The sequence below is a fragment of the Fundulus heteroclitus genome, chromosome 8 (genome assembly GCF_011125445.2).
Source record: "Fundulus heteroclitus isolate FHET01 chromosome 8, MU-UCD_Fhet_4.1, whole genome shotgun sequence".
NCBI classification, from domain to species: Eukaryota; Metazoa; Chordata; class Actinopteri; order Cyprinodontiformes; family Fundulidae; genus Fundulus; species Fundulus heteroclitus.
The window spans coordinates 12,198,599-12,225,041 of NC_046368.1; the positions used below are offsets into that span (position 1 = coordinate 12,198,599).

A 26,443-nucleotide genomic window follows, 5' to 3' on the forward strand; every position below is an offset into this window, starting at 1 on the left:
TGTCCACTGTGGAGGACAACAGGACTATTTGCATGGGAAAATAGAACAGGTTTTAGAAAATGAAAAAATTTAAAAAGATTGTCTTGAAAGTGATAATTACCTAAGAACTGTCACATTTGATAAAAACAAATAAATATCTGTAACATTGTTCTGTTGTTTGATGCTTGCAACAGTAAAAATACATGTATTTAGTTCAACAATAAACTACAAGACATAGAACTAAGCAGTTCTGCATTTCATCTTCCTCTGGATATTTTAGCTGTGATAATCCTGTCTGACTGGGCAACGGCCTGTGAATGGGATAATTTGCTCATCAATGCACACTTTGTCACACCTTGGAAGGCTGAGACAACCTTGCCTCACACGGTCAAGCAATGGTCTGACTCTCCAAAGAATGTCTGACTTCTTTGTCTCTTCAGTCACATCCAGGTCATTGACAATCTTAGCTTCTTAGCTTGTAGAACCTGTCCCTTGTCATCTTCTTGCTAATGACTGGTACTTTGTTTTTTTTAGCCCAAAACATTTTCACTCTGGGATAGCCATGGCAGGCCATGTGGACTGATATGCCAAAGAAAATTTTGATTTCTTGGGCAGTAAAATTTGGGCTGTAAAATTTTTGAGTTCTTGGGGGCGAGTGTTGGCCTAGTGGTTAGAGCAGCGCGCTTGCACTCAGGGAAGGTTGCAAGTACCCGGTTTGATCCCCACTGCCTGCACTCTGGGTCCCTGAGCAAAGACCCTGATCCCCAGATTGCTCCCCAGGCGCCGCTCATGGCAGACTACTGCTCCCCAAGGGTGATGGGTTAAAAGCAGAGAACAAATTTCATTGTAATGTATGTTTCAATGACAATAAAGATGATATTACTATTATTACTAGTAGTATTCAGAGACACTCCTGTAGTTTGCAGCTGTCTTTGATTTGTAAAAGCTGCCAGATCTTCAAAGAATTTGACAATAATGTACTGTGAAAAGTACTGGATTGGACTCCAGTATTCACAGATTTTAGGGTCATTGTGATAGGCAGGAAGCCCAGGTAGCACAGGTGTGAATCTATTATAATGGCATGGGATGAGGGAAAAAAATAAAGTTAAGTTAATAAAAATCCTACATTTTTTACACATCAATTTTGATTAATGCCATAATTTCAGTGTCATGGGTATAATATTGACCAATCTCACAAGCATGTTTTTAGGCAACCTGCATACATTTAACATCTGTTATACAGACTACAAACTCTACAATAATCTACAGTAATATGATAATAAAATTTAAAACATTAGCTTGAAACTAAATAAAACATACAAGTTTGTCCTGCCCCACAGAGGACGACGACTTTCCCACTCCCTCTCTGGCTCTGACTCTGTCTTATGAGATTCTCCTACATTTTCTTCCGCTCCTTCTTCGTCACTATTTCCCCCTATCACAGGCTGATACTCATTCTCATCCTTTTCCTCATCTGACAGCTCCAAATCTGAATTTCCCTCTATTATCTGGTATAGAATCCTCTCTGCTTCGCTTCTGTCTCCGACGACAATGTCAGTCATTAAACACATTAACATGGTCCCGGTGTCCACTACAGTTGACATTCATTAAATGACTGTTATTTCAAAACATAAATAATTAAAGTATTTTCAGATGTAATAATATTGTTGATGACACATTAATAAACAAGAATATATATAATTATCATGGTAAAAAAAGCAATAGATAAAGAATATTTGACTTACCTTTCCTCTTTTCATAAAATGTGGTTGTTAGTATAGCGACCATCTTGTGAGAGAAAAAAAGTAAAGTTCCCAGCTTGCAAACCTATCACATGATACATCACTGGAAAGCCCAGGATGTCCTCTACAGAACACTATAGGGCTTGATAGGGTAACTCCAGATACTTAAGGGAGATACATGTGGACAAAATGTCCACTACAGTGGACATAAATGACTGGGCCGGGTCTCAGGAGGATAAAGGAAAAATAAAAATTAACTGGTTGGATCTGCCTTTTTAATGAAAATGTAAAATTATAAAGAAATATTAATTACTTCTTAAAATATGCCGATTTAATGTTCATAAGTATCAGACCAAGTTTTCACCGAAAGTTTAAACATTGTATTTTATATTACACAATGTATTTTTTGTTATCCACAAAAAAATACTGAATAAAACTTAATGAGAACATTATGTGACGTCTACTATGTTATACTTATGTTTTCTTTCAGAAACCTGTTTTAATATTCTGCTATAGTGTTGTGAAAAAGTAACCAAAATTGCTTTAACAGGATCAAACATTGTGTGTTTATATAATGTAATCTTTCCCTGACCACCAAAAAATTAAAAGAAATCAAAACTTGATAAACACTGGCAAACAGCAAAGTCTGGAAGAGCAGATAAATTGTGTGAAAGAGCTCCACCCAGTGGAGTTCTGTGGTAACTACCAGAAACTTCCTGAAGCCTCTGCAGCTCCACCTGTTAGAATATAAAGCTGGGACAGTCCCACTGACTGACAGAAAGCTACACAAGCAACAGAGGAGTGAAGAGACGCCTGAACAGATATTCACCTCAAGACAACAAGACTCAAGACTAAACAGGAGAAACATGCTGTGCTCTCATGGATTCCCGTCTGCCCTCAGTCCATCCATGGACTTCTCCTGGCCTGTACGCAGTATGTGGCCAGAGGTCAGGCCTCTGTTCTACCAGCAGGATCTCCTGCAAAGAAACCTACAAGAGCTGCGCAGCAGTCTTCAGCTGATGGAGAAACTTCAAAGCCAGATCCTGGATGACACAGAGCCTTTGAGGAGCAGTGTGGCTCTGCAGCCAGTCTCCTACCAGCTGGACAAAGAGGGAGAGCACTTTGGCCTAACCCTGGACACTCAAGGCTTTGCTCCAGAAGAGCTGTCAGTCAGGCAGGTGGGCAGGAAGCTGAGAGTCAGCGGCAAGACAGAGAAGAAACAAGAGGACGGCAAAGGCTCCTACTCTTACAGACTGCAGGAGTTCAGACAGGAGTTTGATCTGCCTGAAGGGGTGAACCATCAAGACGTCAGCTGCAGCCTTTCTCCAGATGGAAAGCTCCACATCCAGGCAGCCAAAGTTGCTGGTGTTGAGGCGGCTGAGAGAGAGCTGACTATCAAGAGGAGCTCAGAGGAGGAAACACATCAGAGTGTGTGTTCACAAGCAGAAGACAGCCGAGCAGAGACAGACAACAGATCATAGAAGAGACCTGCAGACATGGACTCATTTACATGTTGATGTGCCAGTGGGGAGATTTGTATTTTTGTAACTGTGGTTTTGAGTAAGACTTGCAATTTTGTATATTAATGGATTTGTATATGGAAATATTTGTAAAATAAAGGGATATTAGAAAATGAAGTTTTCTACATGTGGTTTATTCTGTGAACTTGCTAAATAAACATGAAAGGTATTAAGTTTTTCCACCATCAGATGTGTTACAACCCTATCAGAAAATCAGTTAAATACTTTGTTCCACTACAAATTCTACACATAATCTGATAATTACATAATAAAATAAGTTAATTTCAAATTTTTGCTAATATATTGGAAATAAAACCTTATGAACCATTGCTAACGTACTAGGATTTAGGTTTGTGCGCATCATGGTTCCACTGATCATCCTTTAGATGTTGCTACAGCTTCATTGGAGTACATCTGTGGTAAATTCAGTAAACTGACCAGGATTTGGAAAGTCACATCCAGAGCATTTCAGAATGCAAACCAAGCATGAAGTCAAAGGAATCATCTGCAGACCTCTTAGAAAGGATTGTCTAAAAATCAAAATTTGGGGAAAATTAATGACAGATTCCTGTTGCTTTGAAAGACCAGGTGAGAAACATGGCCTCCATCATCTCTAAGTAGAAGAAGTATGGAACCCGCTGGACTCCTCCTAGAGCTGCTTGGCCTTCCTAACTGAAAGATTGGGAAAGAAGGGCCTTAGTCAGGGAGGTGACCATTAATCTGACGGCCACTCTGTCAGAGCTCCAGTGTTTCTCTGTGGAGAGAGAAGAACCTTCTAAAAGGACAGTCATCTCTGCAACAATCCACCAATCAGGTCTGTAGGGTAGAGTGGCCAGATGGAAGCAACTCCTTAGTTAGAGGGACATGCCAGTCTGCCTTGGGTTTGCCAAAAAGCCCCCTCAAAACTCTCAGAACACGAGAAATTACATTTCTCTAGTCTGATTGGGTGAAGATTAAACATTTTGCATGAATTCCAAACACCATATTCTGAGGGAACCAGGCTACACTCATCACAAGGAGAATATCATCCCTGCAGTGAAGCATGGTGGTGGCAGTGTTATTCTATAGGGAGAATTTTCAGTGGCAAGAACTGAAAATCTAGTCACAAGAGAGGAAAAGATAAATTCAGTAATGTTCACAGAGATTCTGGATGAAAACATGTTCCAGAATGCTCTTGATCTCAGACAGACGCAATGGTTCATCATTCAGCAGGACAATGACAAACGGAAAAGTACCACAGAGCCGCTAAAGTTTTATTTCATCCTTAATAGAAAAAGGACATGGTTTCATGTTAAAAGAATCCATTGAACAGCTCTAGTATAACACTTAGAAAAGCAGTTGCATTTGTCAAATGTCTGACAAGGCTGCCCTGAAACAATTACAAGTTATATCACTGATAATACTTCATAATGATAAATGATGTAGTAAACAATTTATCTGATATATGTTTGGTATTAGGTTTGAACTGTAATCTAATAAATCAATAAATTATAAAAATATGGCTGATGAAGTTTGACTTTTAATCATTTGACCTAAATTACCAAACTTGCTCATATAAGAAATATCTAAAGAAAACTGCTCAACGTATGAGCATTTTGAACAATATATTGTATAAATTTGTTTCTATTCGAAGGCTACAGAAAGGCTAAGACTTATTATTGTTAGCAGATGATATATAGCACTTATTATGAATATGCCCTGTTCTCTATAAAAACACAATGAAAAACATCCTTAGATATTGTCTTATAGACGTTGTCTTTTTATGGAGGAAAAAGAAAATGAACCATTTGGATAAAACTGGCGAAGGAAAATTTTAAATTAGATGAAATACAAATATTCTGTAAATATGGTGCATTAATAAAAAGTACACATTCACTTTTTAAGATATTCTGTTTTAATGTTCATGATAAACTTTAAAATGATATCTGTTTAACAGGTTCAAACATTGTGTTTTATACAACATAACAATTTTTATACCCACCAAAATATTATTTAAGAAAATTTGATGAAAGAAATTATCTTTGCAAACAGCAAAGTCTGGAAGAGCAGATATATTGTGTGAAAGAGCTCCACCCAGTGGAGTTCTGTGGTAATTACCAGAAACTTCCTGAAGCCTCTGGAGCTCCGCCTGTTAGAATATAAAGCTGGGACAGTCCCACTGACTGACAGAAAGCTACACAAGCAACAGAGGAGTGAAGAGACGCCTGAACAGATATTCACCTCAAGACAACAAGACTCAAGACTAAACAGGAGAAACATGCTGTGCTCTCATGGATTCCCGTCTGCCCTCAGTCCATCCATGGACTTCTCCTGGCCTGTACGCAGTCTGTGGCCAGAGGTCAGGCCTCTGTTCTACCAGCAGGATCTCCTGCAAAGAAACCTACAAGAGCTGCGCAGCAGTCTTCAGCTGATGGACAAACTTCAAAGCCAGATCCTGGAGGACACAGAGCCTTTGAGGAGCAGCGTGGCTCTGCAGCCAGTCTCCTACCAGCTGGACAAAGAGGGAGAGCACTTTGGCCTAACCCTGGACACTCAAGGCTTTGCTCCAGAAGAGCTGTCAGTCAGGCAGGTGGGCAGGAAGCTGAGAGTCAGCGGCAAGACAGAGAAGAAACAAGAGGACGGCAAAGGCTCCTACTCTTACAGACTGCAGGAGTTCAGACAGGAGTTTGATCTGCCTGAAGGGGTGAACCATCAAGACGTCAGCTGCAGCCTTTCTCCAGATGGAAAGCTCCACATCCAGGCAGCCAAAGTTGCTGGTGTTGAGGCGGCTGAGAGAGAGCTGACTATCAAGAGGAGCTCAGAGGAGGAAACACATCAGAGTGTGTGTTCACAAGCAGAAGACAGCCGAGCAGAGACAGACAACAGATCATAGAAGAGACCTGCAAACATGGACTCATTTACATGTTGATGTGCCAGTGGGAAAAATTTTAATCATTTTAACAGTGGTTGTGAGTAAGAATTGTAATTTTGTACTTTAATGTATTTGTATATGGAAATATTTGTAAAATAAATGGATATTAGAAAGTGAGTTGTTCTAATTGCGCTTTTATTGTGTCAGTTGTTCCACCATCAGGTATGTTCTAGCCTTATTAGAAAATATAAATTATTCTAATCTTTTTCTTACACTAAAAACTCTATACATAGAACCTGATAATTTCATTATTAAATAAGTTATTTTCACATTTTTGCAAATATATTACAACTAAACCATGGAACCATATGTACACAAGTAATAATAACAATACTTAACATACTCAAATATAAGTTTATATGAGTTACAGGATGAAGTGGAATTAGAACTTTTTCTTGAGTCATATTATTACTCAAGTATTGCTACTCTTACATGAGTAAAATTTCTGGCTACTCCATTCAGTGTGAGTAACTTCATGAATAAAGAACATACGTGTTTTAACCAAAAATGCACCAGAAGACAAAAACCTAGAGTTTATGTTAAAGTAAGTCGTCTTATTTGTACACAAGCTTTGTTGTTTTAATGTTATTTTCTATCAGCTGAGCTCATTGAGGGATTTGCAGGTCAAATGAGCATCCAGTAAATAGTATATATTGTCACTGTTAGTACTTTGCACTGTTCTAACATACTGCACGTACGTAAAGTGCTGTAAGTATTGCTTTGAAGTTTTATGTTGAAAAAATAATTTAGAAAATCGTTTCTTTTGTTTTTAGTGTATCTTTTGTCTTTAAAATACCAGAATTTGTACATAACCTTATATTTTAGTCTGTCTGATTACATATTTTTTAAATATTAAATGATCAATTGTTATGATTAGTTACTCAGTGTTGAGTAGCCTTCTTACTGAATACTTTTTACTCTTATTTGAGTAATTTCTTGGCTGACTACTTTTTACTTTTACTTGACTAAAAATATGTTGAAGTAGTGCTATTCTTACTTAAGTACAATTTGTGGCTACTCTACCCACCTCTGGTGTTTGCTGCTTAGCATGTTGAGTAAAACCAACATTTCTAAGTGTGTCACATGGTTCTTTTGCACCTCTGTCTTCAGAGCTGTCAACATGAAAGTTGAAATCTCCCACAATAAATAAACAGTCGGAATCAACACATATCACAGGAGGTCATTTAAATAATTAATAAAAGTTTGATTGGAACTTATGACGCCTGCCAGCAAACAAGATCAGAGTTCGTACCGGGCTCTTTACCTTGAGAGCCTAATATTAAAAAGAGAAAATTTTCCAGCAACACCTTTTTACACCTTAGTGAATCACAAAATAAAGTGGCCACATCTTTTCTTTGCTGTCTGCTTTGACAAAGGAAAATTGTAGCGTGGCGGCATCGACTATCAGAATAGGTGCCTCATTGAATTTATGTAACCATGTTTATCTTAAAAACATAACATGAAGATTAACGTTGGTAATGAAAGCATTCATTAGAAATTATTTTTGTTGACAGAGGTCTAATGTTTAAAAAGCCAGTTTGTATTACATAGTGGTCAATATAGTCTCCGTGGCTGGTTGTATCTGACAATTTATTGCTTTAAAGTATGATTATTTATTGCTGTATGTCATACTTTTAGCTTTGTTCTTTATACCATGTATAATCACAGAGATTTTAATACTATCTCCCACCAGGGGACCAAGTTTATTATGACAATAATCAAATAAATTAATAAATACTTATGATATGGCTGATAAAGTCTGACTTTTGATCAATTGACTTAAATCACTTCATATGATCATATAAGAAATATGTAAATAAAATTGATCAAACTAATGAGCATATTAAAAAAAATACTGTGTAAATTAATTTCTGACTTAATTTGAAGTCTAAAGAAAGGCCATGATTAAATATTTTCAGCAGACAACCTGCAGCGCTTAGTATGAATATGCCCTGTTTTTTTTATGAAAACATGAGACATAAGTCATTAGAGATTGTTAGTGTCTTGCTGCCGAAGAAAAGAAGAATTAACCATTTAGATGCATTATTCAAATGAAAAGTTTTATTTGACAAGATATATTTAGTAAAAAAATATCTTAAATATGGTGCATTAATAATTGTATTTTCCAATTGTAAAATTAATTTTGAAATATAATGCTTTAATGTAATAAATATTTAACAAATATTTGCTTAACAGATTCAAACATTTTGTTTTATAAAAGACAAAGCCTTTTCTGTGATCCACTGAAAAATTACTTACAAAAACTTGATGACAGAAATTATGTTGGCAAACAGCAAAGTCTGGAAGAGCAGATAAATTGTGTGAAAGAGCTCCACCCAGTGGAGTTCTGTGGTAATTACCAGAAACTTCCTGAAGCCTCTGGAGCTCCACCTGTTAGAATATAAAGCTGGGACAGTCCCACTGACTGACAGAAAGCTACACAAGCAACAGAGGAGTGAAGAGACGCCTGAACAGAGATTAATCTCAAGACAAGAAGACTCAAGTCTAAACAGGAGAAACATGCTGTGCTCTCATGGATTCCCGTCTGCCCTCAGTCCATTCATGGACTTCTCCTGGCCTGTACGCAGTCTGTGGCCAGAGGTCAGGCCTCTGTTCTACCAGCAGGATCTCCTGCAAAGAAACCTACAAGAGCTGCGCAGCAGTCTTCAGCTGATGGAGAAACTTCAAAGCCAGATCCTGGATGACACAGAGCCTTTGAGGAGCAGTGTGGCTCTGCAGCCAGTCTCCTACCAGCTGGACAAAGAGGGAGAGCACTTTGGCCTAACCCTGGACACTCAAGGCTTTGCTCCAGAAGAGCTGTCAGTCAGGCAGGTGGGCAGGAAGCTGAGAGTCAGCGGCAAGACAGAGAAGAAACAAGAGGACGGCAAAGGCTCCTACTCTTACAGACTGCAGGAGTTCAGACAGGAGTTTGATCTGCCTGAAGGGGTGAACCATCAAGACGTCAGCTGCAGCCTTTCTCCAGATGGAAAGCTCCACATCCAGGCAGCCAAAGTTGCTGGTGGTGAGGCGGCTGAGAGAGAGCTGACTATCAAGAGGAGCTCAGAGGAGGAAACACATCAGAGTGTGTGTTCACAAGCAGAAGACAGCCGAGCAGAGACAGACAACAGATCATAGAAGCGACCTGCAAACATGGACTCATATACATGTTCATATGCCAGTGGGAGGATTTTTTTCTTTGTGACAGTGGTTGTGAGTAAGAATTGTAATTTTGTACATTAATGTATTTGTATATGGAAATATTTGTAAAATAAAGGGATAATAGAAAGTGAGTTGTTCTTCATGTGCTTTTATTCTGTCAGTTGTTCCACCATCAGGTTTGTTCTAGCCTTATAACAAAATATTTATTCTTATAATATTTTTTTATACTAAAAAATCTACACATAGAATCTGATAATTTCATAATTAAATAAGTTATTTTCACATTTTTTGCAAATATATTACAACTAAACCATGGAACCACATGTACACAAGTAGTAATAGTAATAGCTAACATACTCAAATATAAGTTTATATGAGATACAGGATGAAGTGGAATTATAACTTTTTCTTGAGTCATATTATGAGTCAAGTATCGCTACTCTTACATGAGTAAAATTTCTGGCTACTCCATTCAGTGTGAGTAACTTCATGAATAAACAATATACGTGTTTTAACAAAAAATGCACCAGAAGACCAAAACCTAGAGTTTATGTTAAAGTAAGACGTCTTATTTGTACACAAGCTTTATTATTTTAATGTCATTTTCTATCTGCTGAGCTCATTGAGGGATTTGCAGGTCAAATGAGCATCCAGTAAATAGTAGATATTGTCACTGGTAGTACTTTGCACTGTTCTAACATACTGCACGTACGTCAAGTGCTGTAAGTATTGCTTTGAAGTTTTATGTTGAAAAAATAATTTTGAAAATTGTTCTTTTGTCTTTAGTGTATCTTTTGCCTTTAAAATACCAGAATTTGTACATAACCTTATATTTTAGTCTGTCTGATTACATATTTTTTAAATATTAAATGATCAATTGTTATGATTAGTTACTAAGTGTTGAGTAGCCTTCTTACTGAATACTTTTTACTCTCATTTAAGTAATTTCTTGGCTGACTACTTTTTACTTTTACTTGAGTAAAAATATGTTGAAGTAGTGCTACTCTTACTTAAGTACAGTTTGTGGCTACTCTACCCACCTTTGGTGTTGGCTGTTTAGCATGTTGAGTAAAACCAACATTTCTAAGTGTGTCACATGGTTCTTTTGCAGCTCTGTCTTCAGAGCTGTCAGCATGAAAGTTGAAATCTCCCACAATAAACAAACAGTCGGAATCAACACATATCACAGGAGGTCATTTAAATCTTTAATAAAGGTTTGATTTGAACTTATGACGCCCTCCAGCAAACACGATCAGAGTTCGTACCGGGCTCTTTACCTTGACAGCCTAATATTCAAAGGAGATAATTTCCCAGGAACACCTTTTTACACTTTAGTGAATCACAAAAAAAGTGGCCACATCTTTTCTTTGCTGTCTGCTTTGACAAAGGAAAATTGCAGTGTGGAAGCATCGACTCTATCAGAATAGGTGCCTCATTGAATTTATGTAACCATGTCTATCCTAAAAACATAACATGAAGATTATAGTTGGTAATGAAAGCATTCATTAAAAATTATTTTTCTTGTCAGAGATCTATTGTTTAAAAAGCCAGTTTGTATTACAAAGTGGTAAATTTAGTCTCCATGGCTGGTTGTATCTGACAATCTATTGCTTTAAAGTATGATTACTTTTTGCTGTATATCATACTTTTAGCTTTGTTCTTTCTACCATGTATCATCACAGATATTTTAATACTATCTCCCACCAGGTACCCAAGTTTATTATGGCAATAATCAAATAAATTAATATATACTTATGATATGGCTGATGAAGTCTGTCTTTTAATCATTTGACTTAAATCACTTCATATGATCATATAATAAATATGTAAATAAAAATTGATCAAACTAATGAGCATATTAAAAAGATATACTGTGTAAATTAATTTCTGACTTAATTCGGAGTCTAAAGAAAGGACATGATTAAATATTTTCAGCAGACAACCTGCAGCGCTTAGTATGAATATGCCCTGTTTTTTATTAAAACATGAGAAATAAGTCATTAGAGATTGTTAGTGTCTTGCTTCCTAAGAAATTATTAACCAGTAAGATGCATTATTCAAATCAAAAATTTGTATTAGACAAGATACATTTAGTAAAAATAAAAAAGTTAAATATGTTGCTTTAATGTAATAAATATTTAACAAATATTTGCTTAACAGATTCAAACATTTTGTTTTATAAAACACAAAGCCTTTTTTTGTGATCCACTAAAAAATTACTTAAGAAAATTTGATGAAAGAAATTATCTTTGCAAACAGCAAAATCTGGAAGAGCAGATAAATTGTGTCAAAGAGCTCCACCCAGTGGAGTTCTGTGGTACTTACCAGAAACTTCCTGAAGCCTCTGGAGCTCCGCCTGTTAGAATATAAAGCTGGGACAGTCCCACTGACTGACAGAAAGCTACACAAGCAACAGAGGAGTGAAGAGACGCCTGAACAGAGATTCACCTTAAGACAAGAAGACTCAAGACTAAACAGGAGAAACATGCTGTGCTCTCATGGATTCCCGTCTGCCCTCAGTCCATTCATGGACGTCTCCTGGCCTGTACGCAGTCTGTGGCCAGAGGTCAGGCCTCTGTTCTACCAGCAGGATCTCCTGCAAAGAAACCTACAAGAGCTGCGCAGCAGTCTTCAGCTGATGGAGAAACTTCAAAGCCAGATCCTGGAGGACACAGAGCCTTTGAGGAGCAGCGTGGCTCTGCAGCCAGTCTCCTACCAGCTGGACAAAGAGGGAGAGCACTTTGGCCTAACCCTGGACACTCAAGGCTTTGCTCCAGAAGAGCTGTCAGTCAGGCAGGTGGGCAGGAAGCTGAGTGTCAGCGGCAAGACAGAGAAGAAACAAGAGGACGGCAAAGGCTCCTACTCTTACAGACTGCAGGAGTTCAGACAGGAGTTTGATCTGCCTGAAGGGGTGAACCATGAAGACGTCAGCTGCAGCCTTTCTCCAGATGGAAAGCTCCACATCCAGGCAGCCAAAGTTGCTGGTGTTGAGGCGGCTGAGAGAGAGCTGACTATCAAGAGGAGCTCAGAGGAGGAAACACATCAGAGTGTGTGTTCACAAGCAGAAGACAGCCGAGCAGAGACAGACAACAGATACATGTTGATGTGCCAATGGGAAAATTTTTAATCATTTTAACAGTGGTTGTGAGTAAGAATTGTAATTTTGTACTTTAATGTATTTGTATATGGCAATATTTGTAAAATAAAGGGATAACCGAAAGTGAATTGTTCTTCATGTGCTTTTATTCTGTCAGTTTTTCCACCATCAGGTATGTTCTAGCCTTATAAGAAAATATATATTCTTAAAATCTTTTTTTATACAAAAAAACTCTACACATAGAACCTGATGATTTCATAATTAAATAAGTTATTTTCACATTTTTGCAAATATATTACAACTAAACCATGGAACCAAATGTACACAAGTAATAATAATAGCTAACATACTCAAATATAAGTTTATATGAGTTACAGGATGAAGTGGAATTAAAACTTTTTCTTGAGTCATATTATTACTCAAGTATCGCTACTCTTACATGAGTAAAATTTCTGGCTACTCCATTCAGTGTCAGTAACTTCATGAATAAAGAACATACATGTTTTAACCAAAAATGCACCAGAAGACAAAAACCTAGAGTTTATGTTAAAGTAAGACGTCTTATTTGTACACAAGCTTTATTATTTTAATGTCATTTTCTATCTGCTGAGCTCATTGAGGGATTTGGAGGTCAAATGAGCACCCAGTAAATAGTATATATTGTCACTGTTAGTACTTTGCACTGTTCTAACATACTGCACGTACGTCAAGTGCTGTAAGTATTGCTTTGAAGATTTATGTTGAAAAAATAATTTAGAAAATTGTTTCTTTTGTCTTTAAAATACCAGAATTTGTACATAACCTTATATTTTAGTCTGTCTGATTACATATTTTTTAAATATTAAATGATCAATTGTTATAATTAGTTAGTAAGTGTTGAGTAGCCTTCTTACTGAATACTTTTTACTCTCATTTAAGTAATTTCTTGGCTGACTACTTTTTACTTTTACTTGAGTAAAAATATGTTGAAGTAGTGCTACTCTTACTTAAGTACAATTTGTGGCTACTCTACCCACCTCTGGTGTTTGCTGTTTAGCATGTTGAGTAAAACCAACATTTCTAAGTGGGTCACATGGTTCTTTTGCACCTCTGTCTTCAGAGCTGTCAACATGAAAGTTGAAATCTCCCACAATAAACAAACAGTCGGAATCAACACCTTTCACTGGAGGTCATTTAAATCTTTAATGAAGGTTTGATTTGAACTCATGACGCCCTCCACCAAACAAGATCAGAGTTCGTACCGGGCTCTTTACCTTGACAGCCTAATATTCAAAGGAGATAATTTCCCAGAAACACCTTTTTACACTTTAGGGAATCACAAAATAAAGTGGCCACATCTTTTCTTTGCTGTCTGCTTTGACAAAGGAAAATTGCAGTGTGGAAGCATCGACTCTATCAGAATAGGTGCCTCATTGAATTTATGTAACCATGTCTATCCTAAAAACATAACATGAAGATTATAGTCCATAATGAAAGCATTCATTAAAAATTATTTTTGTTGTCAGAGATCTAATGTTTAAAAAGCCAGTTTGTATTACAAAGTGGTAAATATAGTCTCCATGGCTGGTTGTATCTGACAATCTATTGCTTTAAAGTATGATTACTTTTTGCTGTATATCATACTTTTAGCTTTGTTCTTTCTACCATGTATCATCACAGATATTTTAATACTATCTCCCACCAGGTGCCCAAGTTTATTATGGCAATAATCAAATAAATTAATACATACTTATGATATGGCTGATGAAGTCTGTCTTTTAATCATTTGACTTAAATCACTTCATATGATCATATAATAAATATGTAAATAATATTGATCAAACTAATGAGCATATTAAAAAGATATACTGTGTAAATTAATTTCTGACTTAATTCGGAGTCTAAGGAAAGGCCATGATTAAATATTTTCAGCAGACAACCTGCAGCGCTTAGTATGAATATGCCCTGTTTTTTATTAAAACATGAGAAATAAGTCATTAGAGATTGTTAGTGTCTTGCTTCCTAAGAAATTATTAACCAGTAAGATGCATTATTCAAATCAAAAATTTGTATTAGACAAGATACATTTAGTAAAAATAAAAAAGTTAAATATGCTGCTTTAATGTAATAAATATTTAACAAATATTTGCTTAACAGATTCAAACATTTTGTTTTATAAAATACAAAGTATTTTTTGTGATCCACTAAAAATTTACTTAAGAAAACTGGATGAAATAAATGATGTTGGCAAACAGCAAAATCTGGAAGAGCAGATAAATTGTGTGAAACAGCTCCACCCAGTGGAGTTCTGTGGTAATTACCAGAAACTTCCTGAAGCCTCTGGAGCTCCACCTGGTAGAATATAAAGCTGGGACAGTCCCACTGACTGACAGAAAGCTACACAAGCAACAGAGGAGTGAAGAGACGCCTGAACAGAGATTCATCTCAAGACAAGAAGACTCAAGACTAAACAGGAGAAACATGCTGTGCTCTCATGGATTCCCGTCTGCCCTCAGTCCATTCATGGACGTCTCCTGGCCTGTACGCAGTCTGTGGCCAGAGGTCAGGCCTCTGTTCTACCAGCAGGATCTCCTGCAAAGAAACCTACAAGAGCTGCGCAGCAGTCTTCAGCTGATGGAGAAACTTCAAAGCCAGATCCTGGAGGACACAGAGCCTTTGAGGAGCAGCATGGCTCTGCAGCCAGTCTCCTACCAGCTGGACAAAGAGGGAGAGCACTTTGGCCTAACCCTGGACACTCAAGGCTTTGCTCCAGAAGAGCTGTCAGTCAGGCAGGTGGGCAGGAAGCTGAGAGTCAGCGGCAAGACAGAGAAGAAACAAGAGGACGGCAAAGGCTCCTACTCTTACAGACTGCAGGAGTTCAGACAGGAGTTTGATCTGCCTGAAGGGGTGAACCATGAAGACGTCAGCTGCAGCCTTTCTCCAGATGGAAAGCTCCACATCCAGGCAGCCAAAGTTGCTGGTGTTGAGGCGGCTGAGAGAGAGCTGACTATCAAGAGGAGCTCAGAGGAGGAAACACATCAGAGTGTGTGTTCACAAGCAGAAGACAGCCGAGCAGAGACAGACAACAGATCATAGAAGAGACCTGCAGACATGGACTCATATACATGTTGATGTGCCAATGGGAAGATTTTTATTTTTGTGACAATGGTTGTGAGTAAGAATTGTAATTTTGTACATTAATGTATTTGTATATGGAAATATTAGTAAAATAAAGGGATAATAGAAAATTAGTTGTTCTTCATGTGCTTTATTCTGTCAGTTGTTCCACCATCAGGTATGTTCCAGCCTTATAAGAAAATATATATACTTATAATCTTTTTTTATACTAAAAACTCTATACATAGAACCTGATAATTTCATGATTAATTAAGTTATTTTCACATTTTTGCAAATATATTACAACCAAACCATGGAACCACATGTACACAAGTATTAATATTAATAGCTAACATACTGAAGTATAAGTTTATATGAGTTACAGGATGAAGTGGATTTAGAACTTTTTCTTGAGTCATATTATTACTCAAGTATTGCTACTCTTACATGAGTAAAATTTCTAGCTACTCCTTTCAGTGTGTGTAACTTCATGAATAAACAATATGTGTTATAACAAAAAATGCACCAGAAGACAAACACCTAGAGTTTATGTTAAAGTAAGACGTCTTATTTGTACACAAGCTTTATTATTTTAATGTTATTTTCTATCTGCTGAGCTCATTGAGGGATTTGGAGGTCAAATGAGCATCCAGTAAATAGTAGATATTGTCACTGTTAGTACTTTGCACTGTTCTAACATACTGCACGTACGTCAAGTGCTGTAAGTATTGCTTTGAAGATTTATGTTGAAAAAATAATTTAGAAAATTGTTTCTTTTGTCTTTAGTGTATCTTTTGTCTTTAAAATACCAGAATTTGTACATAACCTTATATTTTAGTCTGTCTGATTACATATTTTTTAAATATTAAATGATCAATTGTTATAATTAGTTAGTAAGTGTTGAGTAGCCTTCTTACTGAATACTTTTTACTCTCATTTAAGTAATTTCTTGGCTGACTACTTTTTACTTTTACTTGAGTAAAAATGTGTTGAAGTAGTGCTACTCTTACTTAAGTACAGTTTGTGGCTACTCTACCCACCTTTGGTGTTGGCTGCTTAGCATGTTGAGTTAAACCAACATTTCTAAGTGTGTCACATGGTTCTTTTGCACCTCTGTCTTCAGAGGGGTCAACATGAAAGTTGAAATCTCCCACAATAAACAAACAGTCGGAATCAACACCTTTCACTGGAGGTCATTTAAATCTTTAATAAAGGTTTGATTTGAACTCATGACGCCTGCCAGCAAACAAGATCAGAGTTCGTACCGGGCTCTTTACCTTGAGAGCCTAATATTAAAAAGAGAAAATTTCCCAGGAACACCTTTTTACACTTTAGTGAATCACAAAAAAAGTGGCCACATCTTTTCTTTGCTGTCTGCTTTGACAAAGAAAAATTGCAGCTTGGAGGCATTGACTCTATCAGAATAGGTGCCTCATTGAATTTATGTAACCATGTTTATCTTAAAAACATAACATGAAGATTATAGTCGGTAATGAAAGCATTCATTAAAAATCTTTTTGTTGACAGAGATCTAATGTTTAAAAAGCCAGTTTGTATTACAAAGTGGTAAATATGGTCTCCATGGCTGGTTGTATCTGACAATCTATTGCTTTAAAGTATGATTACTTTTTGCTGTATATCATACTTTTAGCTTTGTTCTTTCTACCATGTATCATCACAGATATTTTAATACTATCTCCCACCAGGGGCCCAAGTTTATTATGGCAATAATCAAATAAATTAATATATACTTATGATATGTCTGATGAAGTCTGACTTTTAATCATTTGACTTAAATCACTTCATATGATCATATAATAAATATGTAAATAAAAATTGATCAAACTAATGAGCATATTAAAAAGATATACTGTGCAAATTAATTTCTGACTTAATTTGAAGTCTAAGGAAAGGCCATGATTAAATATTTTCAGCAGACAACCTGCAGCGCTTAGTATGAATATGCCCTGTTTTTTATTAAAACATGAGAAATAAGTCATTAGAGATTGTTAGTGTCTTGCTTCCTAAGAAATTATTAACCAGTTAGATGCATTATTCAAATGAAAAATTTGTATTAGACAAGATACATTTAGTAAAAATAAAAAAGTTAAATATTCTGCTTTAATGTAATAAATATTTAACAAAATTTTGCTTAACATATTCAAACATTTTGTTTTATAAAACACAAAGCCTTTTTTGTGATCCACTAAAAAATTACTTAAGAAAATTTGATGAAAGAAATTATCTTTGCAAACAGCAAAATCTGGAAGAGCAGATATATTGTGTGAAAGAGCTTCACCCAGTAGAGTTCTGGTACATTAATGTATTTGTATATGGAAATATTTGTAAAATAAATGGATAATAGAAACTGAAGTTTTCTACATGTGCTTTTATTCTGTGAACTTGCTAAATACATATGAAATGTATTAAGTTTTTCCACCATCAGGTATGTTACAACCCTATCAGAAAATCGGTTAAATACTTTGTTCCACTTAGAAGGGCCTTAGTCAGGGAGGTGACCAATAATCTGACGGACACTCTGTCAGAGCTCCAGTGCTGCTCTGTGGAGAGAGAAGAACCTTCTAAAAGGACATTCATCTCAGCACCAATCCAACACTCAGGCCTGTAGGGTAGAGTGGCCAGATGGAAGTAACTCCTTAACTAGAGGAACATGTCAGTCTGCCTTGGGTTTTCCAAAAAGCCCCCTTAAAACTCTCAGAACACGAGAAATTACATTTCTTTAGTCTGATTGGGCGAAGATTAAACATTTCGGCATGAATTCCAAACACCATATTCTGAGGGAACCAGGCTACACTCATCACAAGGAGAATATCATCCCTGCAGTGAAGCATGGTGGTGGCAGTGTTATTCTATGGGGAGAATTTTCAGAGGCAAGAACTGAAAATCTAGTCACAAGAGAGGAAAATATAAATTCAGTAATGTTCACAGAGATTCTGGATGAAAACATGTTCCAGAATGTTCTTGACCTCAGACGTACGCAGTGGTTCATCTTTCAGCAGGACACTGACAAACAAAAAACGTACCACAGAGCCGCTAAAGTTTTATTTCTTCCTATATAAAAAAGGGACATGGTTTCATGTAAACAGAATCCATTGAACAGCTCTAGTATAGCACTTAGAAAAGCAGTTGAATTTGTCAAATGTCTGTCAAGGCTGCCCTGAAACAAATACAAATTCTATCACTAATATCACTTCATTTCTATAAATGATGTAGTAAAATTTTTTTCTGATATATGTTGGGTATTAGGTTTGAACTGTAATAAAAAAAATGAATAAATTATAAAAACATGGCTGATGAAGTTTGACTTTTAATCATTTGACCTAAATAAACAAACGTGCTAATATAATATCTAAAGAAAACTGCTGAACGTATGAGCATTTTGAACGATATATTGTATAAATTTGTTTCTATTCGAAGGCTACAGAAAGGCCAAGACTTATTATTGTTAGCAGACGATATATAGCACTTATTATGAATATGCCCTGTTGTCTATAAAAACACAATGAAAAACATCCTCAGATATTGTCTTATAGAAGTTGTCTTTTTATGGAGGAAAAAGAAAATGAACCATTTGGATCAGTCTGGCAAAGGAAATTTTTAAATTAGATGAGATACAAATATTCTGTAAATATGGTGCATCAATAAAAAGCACACTTTCACTTTTTAAGATATTCTGTTTTAATGTTCATGATAAACTTTAAAATTATATTTGTTTAACAGGTTCAAATATTGTGTTTTATACAACATAACAATATTTTTATACCCAACAAAATATTACTTAAGAAAACTTGATGAAAGAAATTATCTTTGCAAACAGCAAAGTCTAGAAGAGCAGATGAATTGTGTGAAAGAGCTCCACCCAGTGGAGTTCTGTGGTAATTACCAGAAACTTCCTGAAGCCTCTGGAGCTCCACCTGTTAGAATATAAAGCTGGGACAGTCCCACTGACTGACAGAAAGCTACACAAGCAACAGAGGAGTGAAGAGACGCCTGAACAGAGATTCATCTCAAGACAAGAAGACTCAAGGCTAAACAGGAGAAACATGCTGTGCTCTCATGGATTCCCGTCTGCCCTCAGTCCATTCATGGACTTCTCCTGGCCTGTACGCAGTCTGTGGCCAGAGGTCAGGCCTCTGTTCTACCAGCAGGATCTCCTGCAAAGAAACCTACAAGAACTGCGCAGCAGTCTTCAGCTGATGGAGAAACTTCAAAGCCAGATCCTGGAGGACACAGAGCCTTTGAGGAGCAGCGTGGCTCTGCAGCCAGTCTCCTACCAGCTGGACAAAGAGGGAGAGCACTTTGGCCTAACCCTGGACACTCAAGGCTTTGCTCCAGAAGAGCTGTCAGTCAGGCAGGTGGGCAGGAAGCTGAGAGTCAGCGGCAAGACAGAGAAGAAACAAGAGGACGGCAAAGGCTCCTACTCTTACAGACTGCAGGAGTTCAGACAGGAGTTTGATCTGCCTGAAGGGGTGAACCATGAAGACGTCAGCTGCAGCCTTTCTCCAGATGGAAAGCTCCACATCCAGGCAGCCAAAGTTGCTGGTGTTGAGGCGGCTGAGAGAGAGCTGACTATCAAGAGGAGCTCAGAGGAGGAAACACATCAGAGTGTGTGTTCACAAGCAGAAGACAGCCGAGCAGAGACAGACAACAGATCATAGAAGAGACCTGCAAACATGGACTCATACACATGTTGATGTGCCAGTGGGAGGACTTTTATCTCTGTAACAATTGTTATAGGGATAAATAGCAATTTTGTACTTTAATGTATTTGTGTATTGAAATATTTGTAAAATAAAGGGATATTAGAAACTGAAGTGTTCTAAATGTGCTTTATTCTGTGGACTTGCTAAATACACATGAAAGGTATTAAGTTTTTCCACCATCAGATATGTCACAACCCTATCAGAAAATCGGTTAAACACTTTGTTCCACTAAAAACTCTACACATAGTCCGATACTTACATAATAAAATAAGTTAATTTCACATTTTTGCTAATCTATTAGAAAAAAAACCTTATGTACCATTGCTAACATACTAGGATTTAAGTGTGTGCTCATCATGTTTCCACTGATCATCCTTCAGATGTTGCTACAGCTTCATTGGAGTCTATCTGTGGTAAATTCAGTAAACTGACCAGGATTTGGAAAGTCACACCCAGAGCATTACAGAATGCAAACCAAGCATGAAATCAAAGGATTCATCTCCAGACCTCTTAGACAGGATTGTCTAAAAATCTAAATTTGAGAAAAATTAACGACAGATTCCTGTTGCTTTGAACATGGCCTCCATCATCTCTAAGTAGAAGAAGTATGGAATTCGCTGGACTCCTCCAAGAGCTGCTTGGCCATCTTAACTGAAAGATTGGGAAAGAAGGGCCTTAGTCAGGGAGGTGACCAATAATCTGACGACCACTCTGTCAGAGCTCCAGTGCTGCTCTGTGGAGAGAGAGGAACGTTCTTAAAGGACAGTCATCTCTGCAACAATCCACCAATCAGGCCTGTAGGGTAGAGTGGCCAGATGGAAGCAACTCCTTAGTTAGAGGGACATGCCAGTCTGCCTTGGGTTTGCCAAAAAGCCCCCTTAAAACTCTCAGAACACGAGAAATTACATTTCTGTAGTCTGATGGGGTGAAGATCAAACATTTTGGCATCAATTCCAAACACCATATTCTGAGGGAACCAGGCTACACTCATCACAAGGAGAATATCATCCCTGCAGTGAAGCATGGTGGTGGCAATGTTATTCTATGGGGAGAATTTTCAGTGGCACAAACTGAAAATCTAGTCACAAGACAGGAAAAAATAAATTCGGTAATGTTCACAGAGATTCTGGATGAAAACATGTTCCAGAATGTTCTTGACCTCAGACATACGCAGTGGTTCATCTTTCAGCAGGACACTGACAAACAAAAAACGTACCACAGAGCCGCTAAAGTTTTATTTCTTCCTATATAAAAAAGGGACATGGTTTCATGTAAACAGAATCCATTGAACAGCTCTAGTATAGCACTTAGAAAAGCAGTTGAATTTGTTAAATGTCTGTCAAGGCTGCCCTGAAACAAATACAAATTCTATTACTAATATCACTTCATTTCTATAAATGATGTAGTAAACATTTTTTCTGATATATGTTGGGTATTAGGTATGAACTGTAATAAAAAAATCAATAAATTATAAAAACATGGCTGATGAAGTTTGACTTTTAATCATTTGACCTAAATAAACAAACGTGCTCATATAATATCTAAAGAAAACTGCTGAACGTATGAGCATTTTGAACGATATATTGTATAAATTTGTTTCTATTCGAAGGCTACAGAAAGGCCAAGACTTATTATTGTTAGCAGACGATATATAGCACTTATTATGAATATACCCTGTTGTCTATAAAAACACAATGAAAAACATCCTCAGATATTGTCTTATAGAAGTTGTCTTTTTATGGAGGAAAAAGAAAATGAACCATTTGGATCAGTCTGGCAAAGGAAATTTTTAAATTAGATGAGATACAAATATTCTGTAAATATGGTGCATCAATAAAAAGCACACTTTCACTTTTTAAGATATTCTGTTTTAATGTTCATGATAAACTTTCAAATTATATTTGTTTAACAGGTTCAAACATTGTGTTTTATACAACATAACAATATTTTTATACCCAACAAAATATTACTTAAGCAAACTTGATGAAAGAAATTATCTTTGCAAACAGCAAAGTCTAGAAGAGCAGATGAATTGTGTGAAAGAGCTCCACCCAGTGGAGTTCTGTGGTAACTACCAGAAACTTCCTGAAGCCTCTGGAGCTCCACCTGGTAGAATATAAAGCTGGGACAGTCCCACTGACTGACAGAAAGCTACACAAGCAACAGAGGAGTGAAGAGACGCCTGAACAGAGATTCACCTCAAGACAAGAAAACCCAAGACTAAACAGGAGAAACATGCTGTGCTCTCATGGATTCCCGTCTGCCCTCAGTCCATTCATGGACTTCTCCTGGCCTGTACGCAGTCTGTGGCCAGAGGTCAGGCCTCTGTTCTACCAGCAGGATCTCCTGCAAAGAAACCTACAAGAGCTGCGCAGCAGTCTTCAGCTGATGGACAAACTTCAAAGCCAGATCCTGGAGGACACAGAGCCTTTGAGGAGCAGCGTGGCTCTGCAGCCAGTCTCCTACCAGCTGGACAAAGAGGGAGAGCACTTTGGCCTAACCCTGGACACTCAAGGCTTTGCTCCAGAAGAGCTGTCAGTCAGGCAGGTGGGCAGGAAGCTGAGAGTCAGCGGCAAGACAGAGAAGAAACAAGAGGACGGCAAAGGCTCTTACAGACTGCAGGAGTTCAGACAGGAGTTTGATCTGCCTGAAGGGGTGAAGCATGAAGACGTCAGCTGCAGCCTTTCTCCAGATGGAAAGCTCCACATCCAGGCAGCCAAAGTTGCTGGTGTTGAGGCGGCTGAGAGAGAGCTGACTATCAAGAGGAGCTCAGAGGAGGAAACACATCAGAGTGTGTGTTCACAAGCAGAAGACAGCCGAGCAGAGACAGACAACAGATCATAGAAGAGACCTGCAAACATGGACTCATATACATGTTGATGTTCCAGTGGGAAGATTTTTATCTTTGTAACAGTGGTTGTAAGGATGAATTGCAATTTTGTACATTATTGTATTTGTATATGGAAATATTTGTAAAATAAATGGATAATAGAAAGTGAGTTATTCTACATGTGCCTTTTTTTTTCTTTTTAAATATTTATTTAAAAACGGACAGTGCATAGTCATTAACATTACAGTAAATGTAAATATGCCAGAATTAGTCTGAAGGCTACTTTACATCCTCTGACTCTGGCAAGCCAACAAAATAAAAGCAAGAGGCAATCAATCAATCAATCAATTACAAAACAATAGAATAAAAGATAGGGGAACATTAAGAGCACTGCCCAAATAAGGATAAACTGGCATTAGTGATCACAGATATGGTTCCCTTTGAGCCATTTTTTTGCAATTGGTTTTAAATTAACTGAATGTAGTAGAGTCTCTTATATCAGCTGAGATGTTGCTCCAAATTTCTGTACTCTTGACTGATAACACCTGTTGACTAAATGTTGTGCGTCTGAGAGGTATTACTCTTTCACCTCTAGTATATGCTCTTGTTACCTTTCCATTAGTGCTGGATTTTAGTTTAAACTCTTCCAGAGGTGGTGGAGCAGGTCCATTTCAAACCTTAAATAATGAAACAGGCAATTTAAAATTTTCTAAAACTTTCAAAACTAAGAATATTGTATTTTGGAGGATGAGACAATGATGAAAGGACTGTTTTTTTCCCAAATACTTTGTAATCCTTTTTGAACAGTGATTCTGTTGTTTTTATGGTTGTCAAGTTTGTCATTGGCCAATTAGTGATACAGTATTCAATATGCAAAAAAATAAATAAATCATGTAATGAAGAATAATTTTAGCACCATTTTCTGGCAATGATGACCGGATTTGTCTGAAGTTATGAACATTAAAATGAACAATTCTTGATATATTTTTTCCACATTTTTAAAAGATATGAAGTGGAGTCCAATGTAACTCCAAGATATATAATATATGTACAAACTGGAGCTCCTCTCCTTTCAGCAAGACATTCAGATAAGACTTTGCAGATGGACGTTTCGAAAGTAAAGCTCAGATTGTTTTTGGAGATTTTAGTAAAAGACATGATTTCAAAAGCCACTCATCGATATATGATTGCTGATGTTAGTCTTTCTGAGACTTTGATTTCATACTTAGAGTTTGTTAAAATTACAGCATCATCTACATATAACATGATCTGAAGGTCTTTGCAAACATTTGGTTAATCATTAATGTATAATGAAAATAAAGAGGTCCAAGTATGGAGCCATGGAATACTCCAACTTGAAAATCAAGAAATGGGAGTTTGACACCACTGACAGACACACAATGAGTTCTATTTGAGAAATTATTTCAACCAAAGGTCTGCTTGGTCAGAGGAATACATTTTTGTTAATCTAGACAATAATATTTGGTGATTAACTGTATCGAACGCCCTACAGTGAAGCATGGTGGTGGGAGTGTTATGCTGTGGGGAGGTTTTTTCCATGGCAAGAACTGAAAGACTAGTAAAGCAATCTACAATAAATCTACTATTATAAATATACTGTATATTCAATAAAAACAAAGAGAAATAAGTTCTTAGATATTGTCTTATATAAGTTGTCGTGCACTGGAGGTAAAAGAGAAATAACCATTGGGTTTAAAATTTCATTTGAAAAGTTTATATTACTCAAGATACATTTCTTATTTATTGGATTTTCAGCACATCATGTACTCTACAGGTACATTCCAATTCCGTTTTTTTCAAAGACAACATATGTTGAATAATATACCCTGACCCAAACAGATAAGCTATATCTACTGATAATATTCTAGGAAATCTAATACATTACAATAAGTATGAATTGATTCAGAAATCCGTTTTATAATTCTGCTATAGTGTTCTAAAAAAAAAACGTAACCAAAATTGCTTTAACAGGATCAAACATTGTGTGTTTATACAATGTTATTTATGCCCCGACCCTCAAAAAATTTAAAGAAATGAAAACTTGATGAAAGAAATGATGTTGGCAAACAGCAAAGTCTGGAAGAGCAGATATATTGTGTGAAACAGCTCCACCCAGTGGAGTCCTGTGGTAATTACCAGAAATTTCCTGAAGCCTCTGGAGCTCCACCTGTTAGAATATAAAGCTGGGACAGTCCCACTGACTGACAGAAAGCTACACAAGCAACAGAGGAGTGAAGAGACGCCTGAACAGAGATTCACCTCAAGACAAGAAGACTCAAGACTAAACAGGAGAAACATGCTGTGCTCTCGTGGATTTCCCTACGCATTCAGGAGATTCATGGACTTCTCCTGGCCTGTACGCAGTCTGTGGCCAGAGGTCAGGCCTCTGTTCTGCCAGCAGGATCTCCTGCAAAGAAACCTACAAGAGCTGTGCAGCAGTCTTCAGCTGATGGAGAAACTTCAAAGCCAGATCCTGGAGGACACAGAGCCTTTTAGGAGCAGCGTGGCTCTGCAGCCAGTATCCTACCAGCTGGACAAAGAGGGAGAGCACTTTGGCCTAACCCTGGACACTCAAGGCTTTGCTCCAGAAGAGCTGTCAGTCAGGCAGGTGGGCAGGAAGCTGAGAGTCAGCGGCAAGACAGAGAAGAAACAAGAGGACGGCAAAGGCTCCTACTCTTACAGACTGCAGGAGTTCAGACAGGAGTTTGATCTGCCTGAAGGGGTGAACCATGAAGACGTCAGCTGCAGCCTTTCTCCAGATGGAAAGCTCCACATCCAGGCAGCCAAAGTTGCTGGTGTTGAGGCGGCTGAGAGAGAGCTGACTATCAAGAGGAGCTCAGAGGAGGAAACACATCAGAGTGTGTGTTCACAAGCAGAAGACAGCCGAGCAGAGACAGACAACAGATCATAGAAGAGACCTGCAAACATGGACTCATATACATGTTGATGTGCCAGTGGGAGGACTTTTATCTCTGTAACAATTGTTATAAGGATAAATAGCAATTTTGTACATTAATGTATTTGTATATGGAAATATTTGTAAAATAAAGGGATATTACAAACTGAAGTGTTCTACATGGGCCTTTTTTTCTTTTTAAATTTTTATTTAAAAAGGGACAGTGCGTAATCAATAACATTAAATGTAAATATGCCAGAATTAGCCTGAAGGCTACTTTACATCCTCTGCCTCTGGCAAGTCAACAAGTTAAAAGCAAGAAGCAAGCAATCTATCGATCAATTACAAAACATTAGAATAAAATTTAGGGGAACATTAAGAGCACTGCCCATGATAAGGATAATCTGGCATTAGTGATCACAGATATGGTTCCATTTGAGACATTTTTTTTTACAATTGGTTTTAAAT

At 37.2% G+C, this 26,443-nt stretch overlaps 5 protein-coding genes across 10 annotated transcripts; all 5 read left to right on the top strand.

Moving 5' to 3' along the window:
• The first annotated feature begins 2,514 nt into the window (after positions 1–2,514).
• Positions 2,515–3,358, top strand: LOC118563853 (heat shock protein 30-like). Its single transcript, XM_036139780.1, has one exon. The coding sequence runs from the start codon at positions 2,588–2,590 to the stop codon at positions 3,200–3,202; it is 615 nt and encodes a 204-aa protein (XP_035995673.1). The 5' UTR covers positions 2,515–2,587; the 3' UTR covers positions 3,203–3,358.
• Positions 3,359–5,425: 2,067 nt separating this feature from the next.
• On the top strand, positions 5,426–6,186 carry LOC118563854 (heat shock protein 30-like). The gene has a single exon (XM_036139781.1). It carries the CDS (start codon positions 5,499–5,501, stop codon positions 6,111–6,113), a length of 615 nt encoding a protein of 204 aa, XP_035995674.1. The 5' UTR covers positions 5,426–5,498; the 3' UTR covers positions 6,114–6,186.
• Positions 6,187–8,616: 2,430 nt separating this feature from the next.
• On the top strand, positions 8,617–9,516 carry LOC118563855 (heat shock protein 30-like). The gene has a single exon (XM_036139782.1). The coding sequence runs from the start codon at positions 8,673–8,675 to the stop codon at positions 9,285–9,287; it is 615 nt and encodes a 204-aa protein (XP_035995675.1). The 5' UTR covers positions 8,617–8,672; the 3' UTR covers positions 9,288–9,516.
• Positions 9,517–11,723: 2,207 nt separating this feature from the next.
• On the top strand, positions 11,724–26,113 carry LOC118563914 (heat shock protein 30-like). Of its 6 annotated transcripts, none has more exons than XM_036140112.1 (2): positions 11,724–12,352; positions 25,932–26,113. In XM_036140112.1, exons 1-2 carry the CDS (start codon positions 11,797–11,799, stop codon positions 25,988–25,990), a joined length of 615 nt encoding a protein of 204 aa, XP_035996005.1. In that variant the 5' UTR covers positions 11,724–11,796; the 3' UTR covers positions 25,991–26,113. The 6 variants fall into 6 exon arrangements, with proteins under 6 accessions (XP_035996005.1, XP_035996004.1, XP_035996006.1 ...); XM_036140111.1 differs by lacking the exon at positions 25,932–26,113 and adding an exon at positions 20,177–20,211 and having other exon boundaries at positions 11,724–12,404; XM_036140113.1 differs by lacking the exon at positions 25,932–26,113 and adding an exon at positions 15,425–15,546.
• LOC118563915 (heat shock protein 30-like) lies at positions 19,527–20,242 on the top strand. The gene has a single exon (XM_036140114.1). It carries the CDS (start codon positions 19,569–19,571, stop codon positions 20,181–20,183), a length of 615 nt encoding a protein of 204 aa, XP_035996007.1. The 5' UTR covers positions 19,527–19,568; the 3' UTR covers positions 20,184–20,242.
• Positions 26,114–26,443: the final 330 nt, after the last annotated feature.

Excerpts from the sequence above, each read along its gene's own strand:
- LOC118563855 (XM_036139782.1), top strand. The coding sequence starts at position 8,673 with ATGCTGTGCTCTCATGGATTCCCGTCTGCCCTCAGTCCATTCATGGAC.
- LOC118563854 (XM_036139781.1), top strand. The coding sequence starts at position 5,499 with ATGCTGTGCTCTCATGGATTCCCGTCTGCCCTCAGTCCATCCATGGAC.
- LOC118563914 (XM_036140112.1), top strand. The coding sequence starts at position 11,797 with ATGCTGTGCTCTCATGGATTCCCGTCTGCCCTCAGTCCATTCATGGAC. Across the intron at positions 12,353-25,931 it reads GAGCTCAGAGGAGGAAACAC|ATCAGAGTGTGTGTTCACAA; the intron begins ATCAGAGTGTGT and ends AGGAGGAAACAC.
- LOC118563915 (XM_036140114.1), top strand. The coding sequence starts at position 19,569 with ATGCTGTGCTCTCATGGATTCCCGTCTGCCCTCAGTCCATTCATGGAC.
- LOC118563853 (XM_036139780.1), top strand. The coding sequence starts at position 2,588 with ATGCTGTGCTCTCATGGATTCCCGTCTGCCCTCAGTCCATCCATGGAC.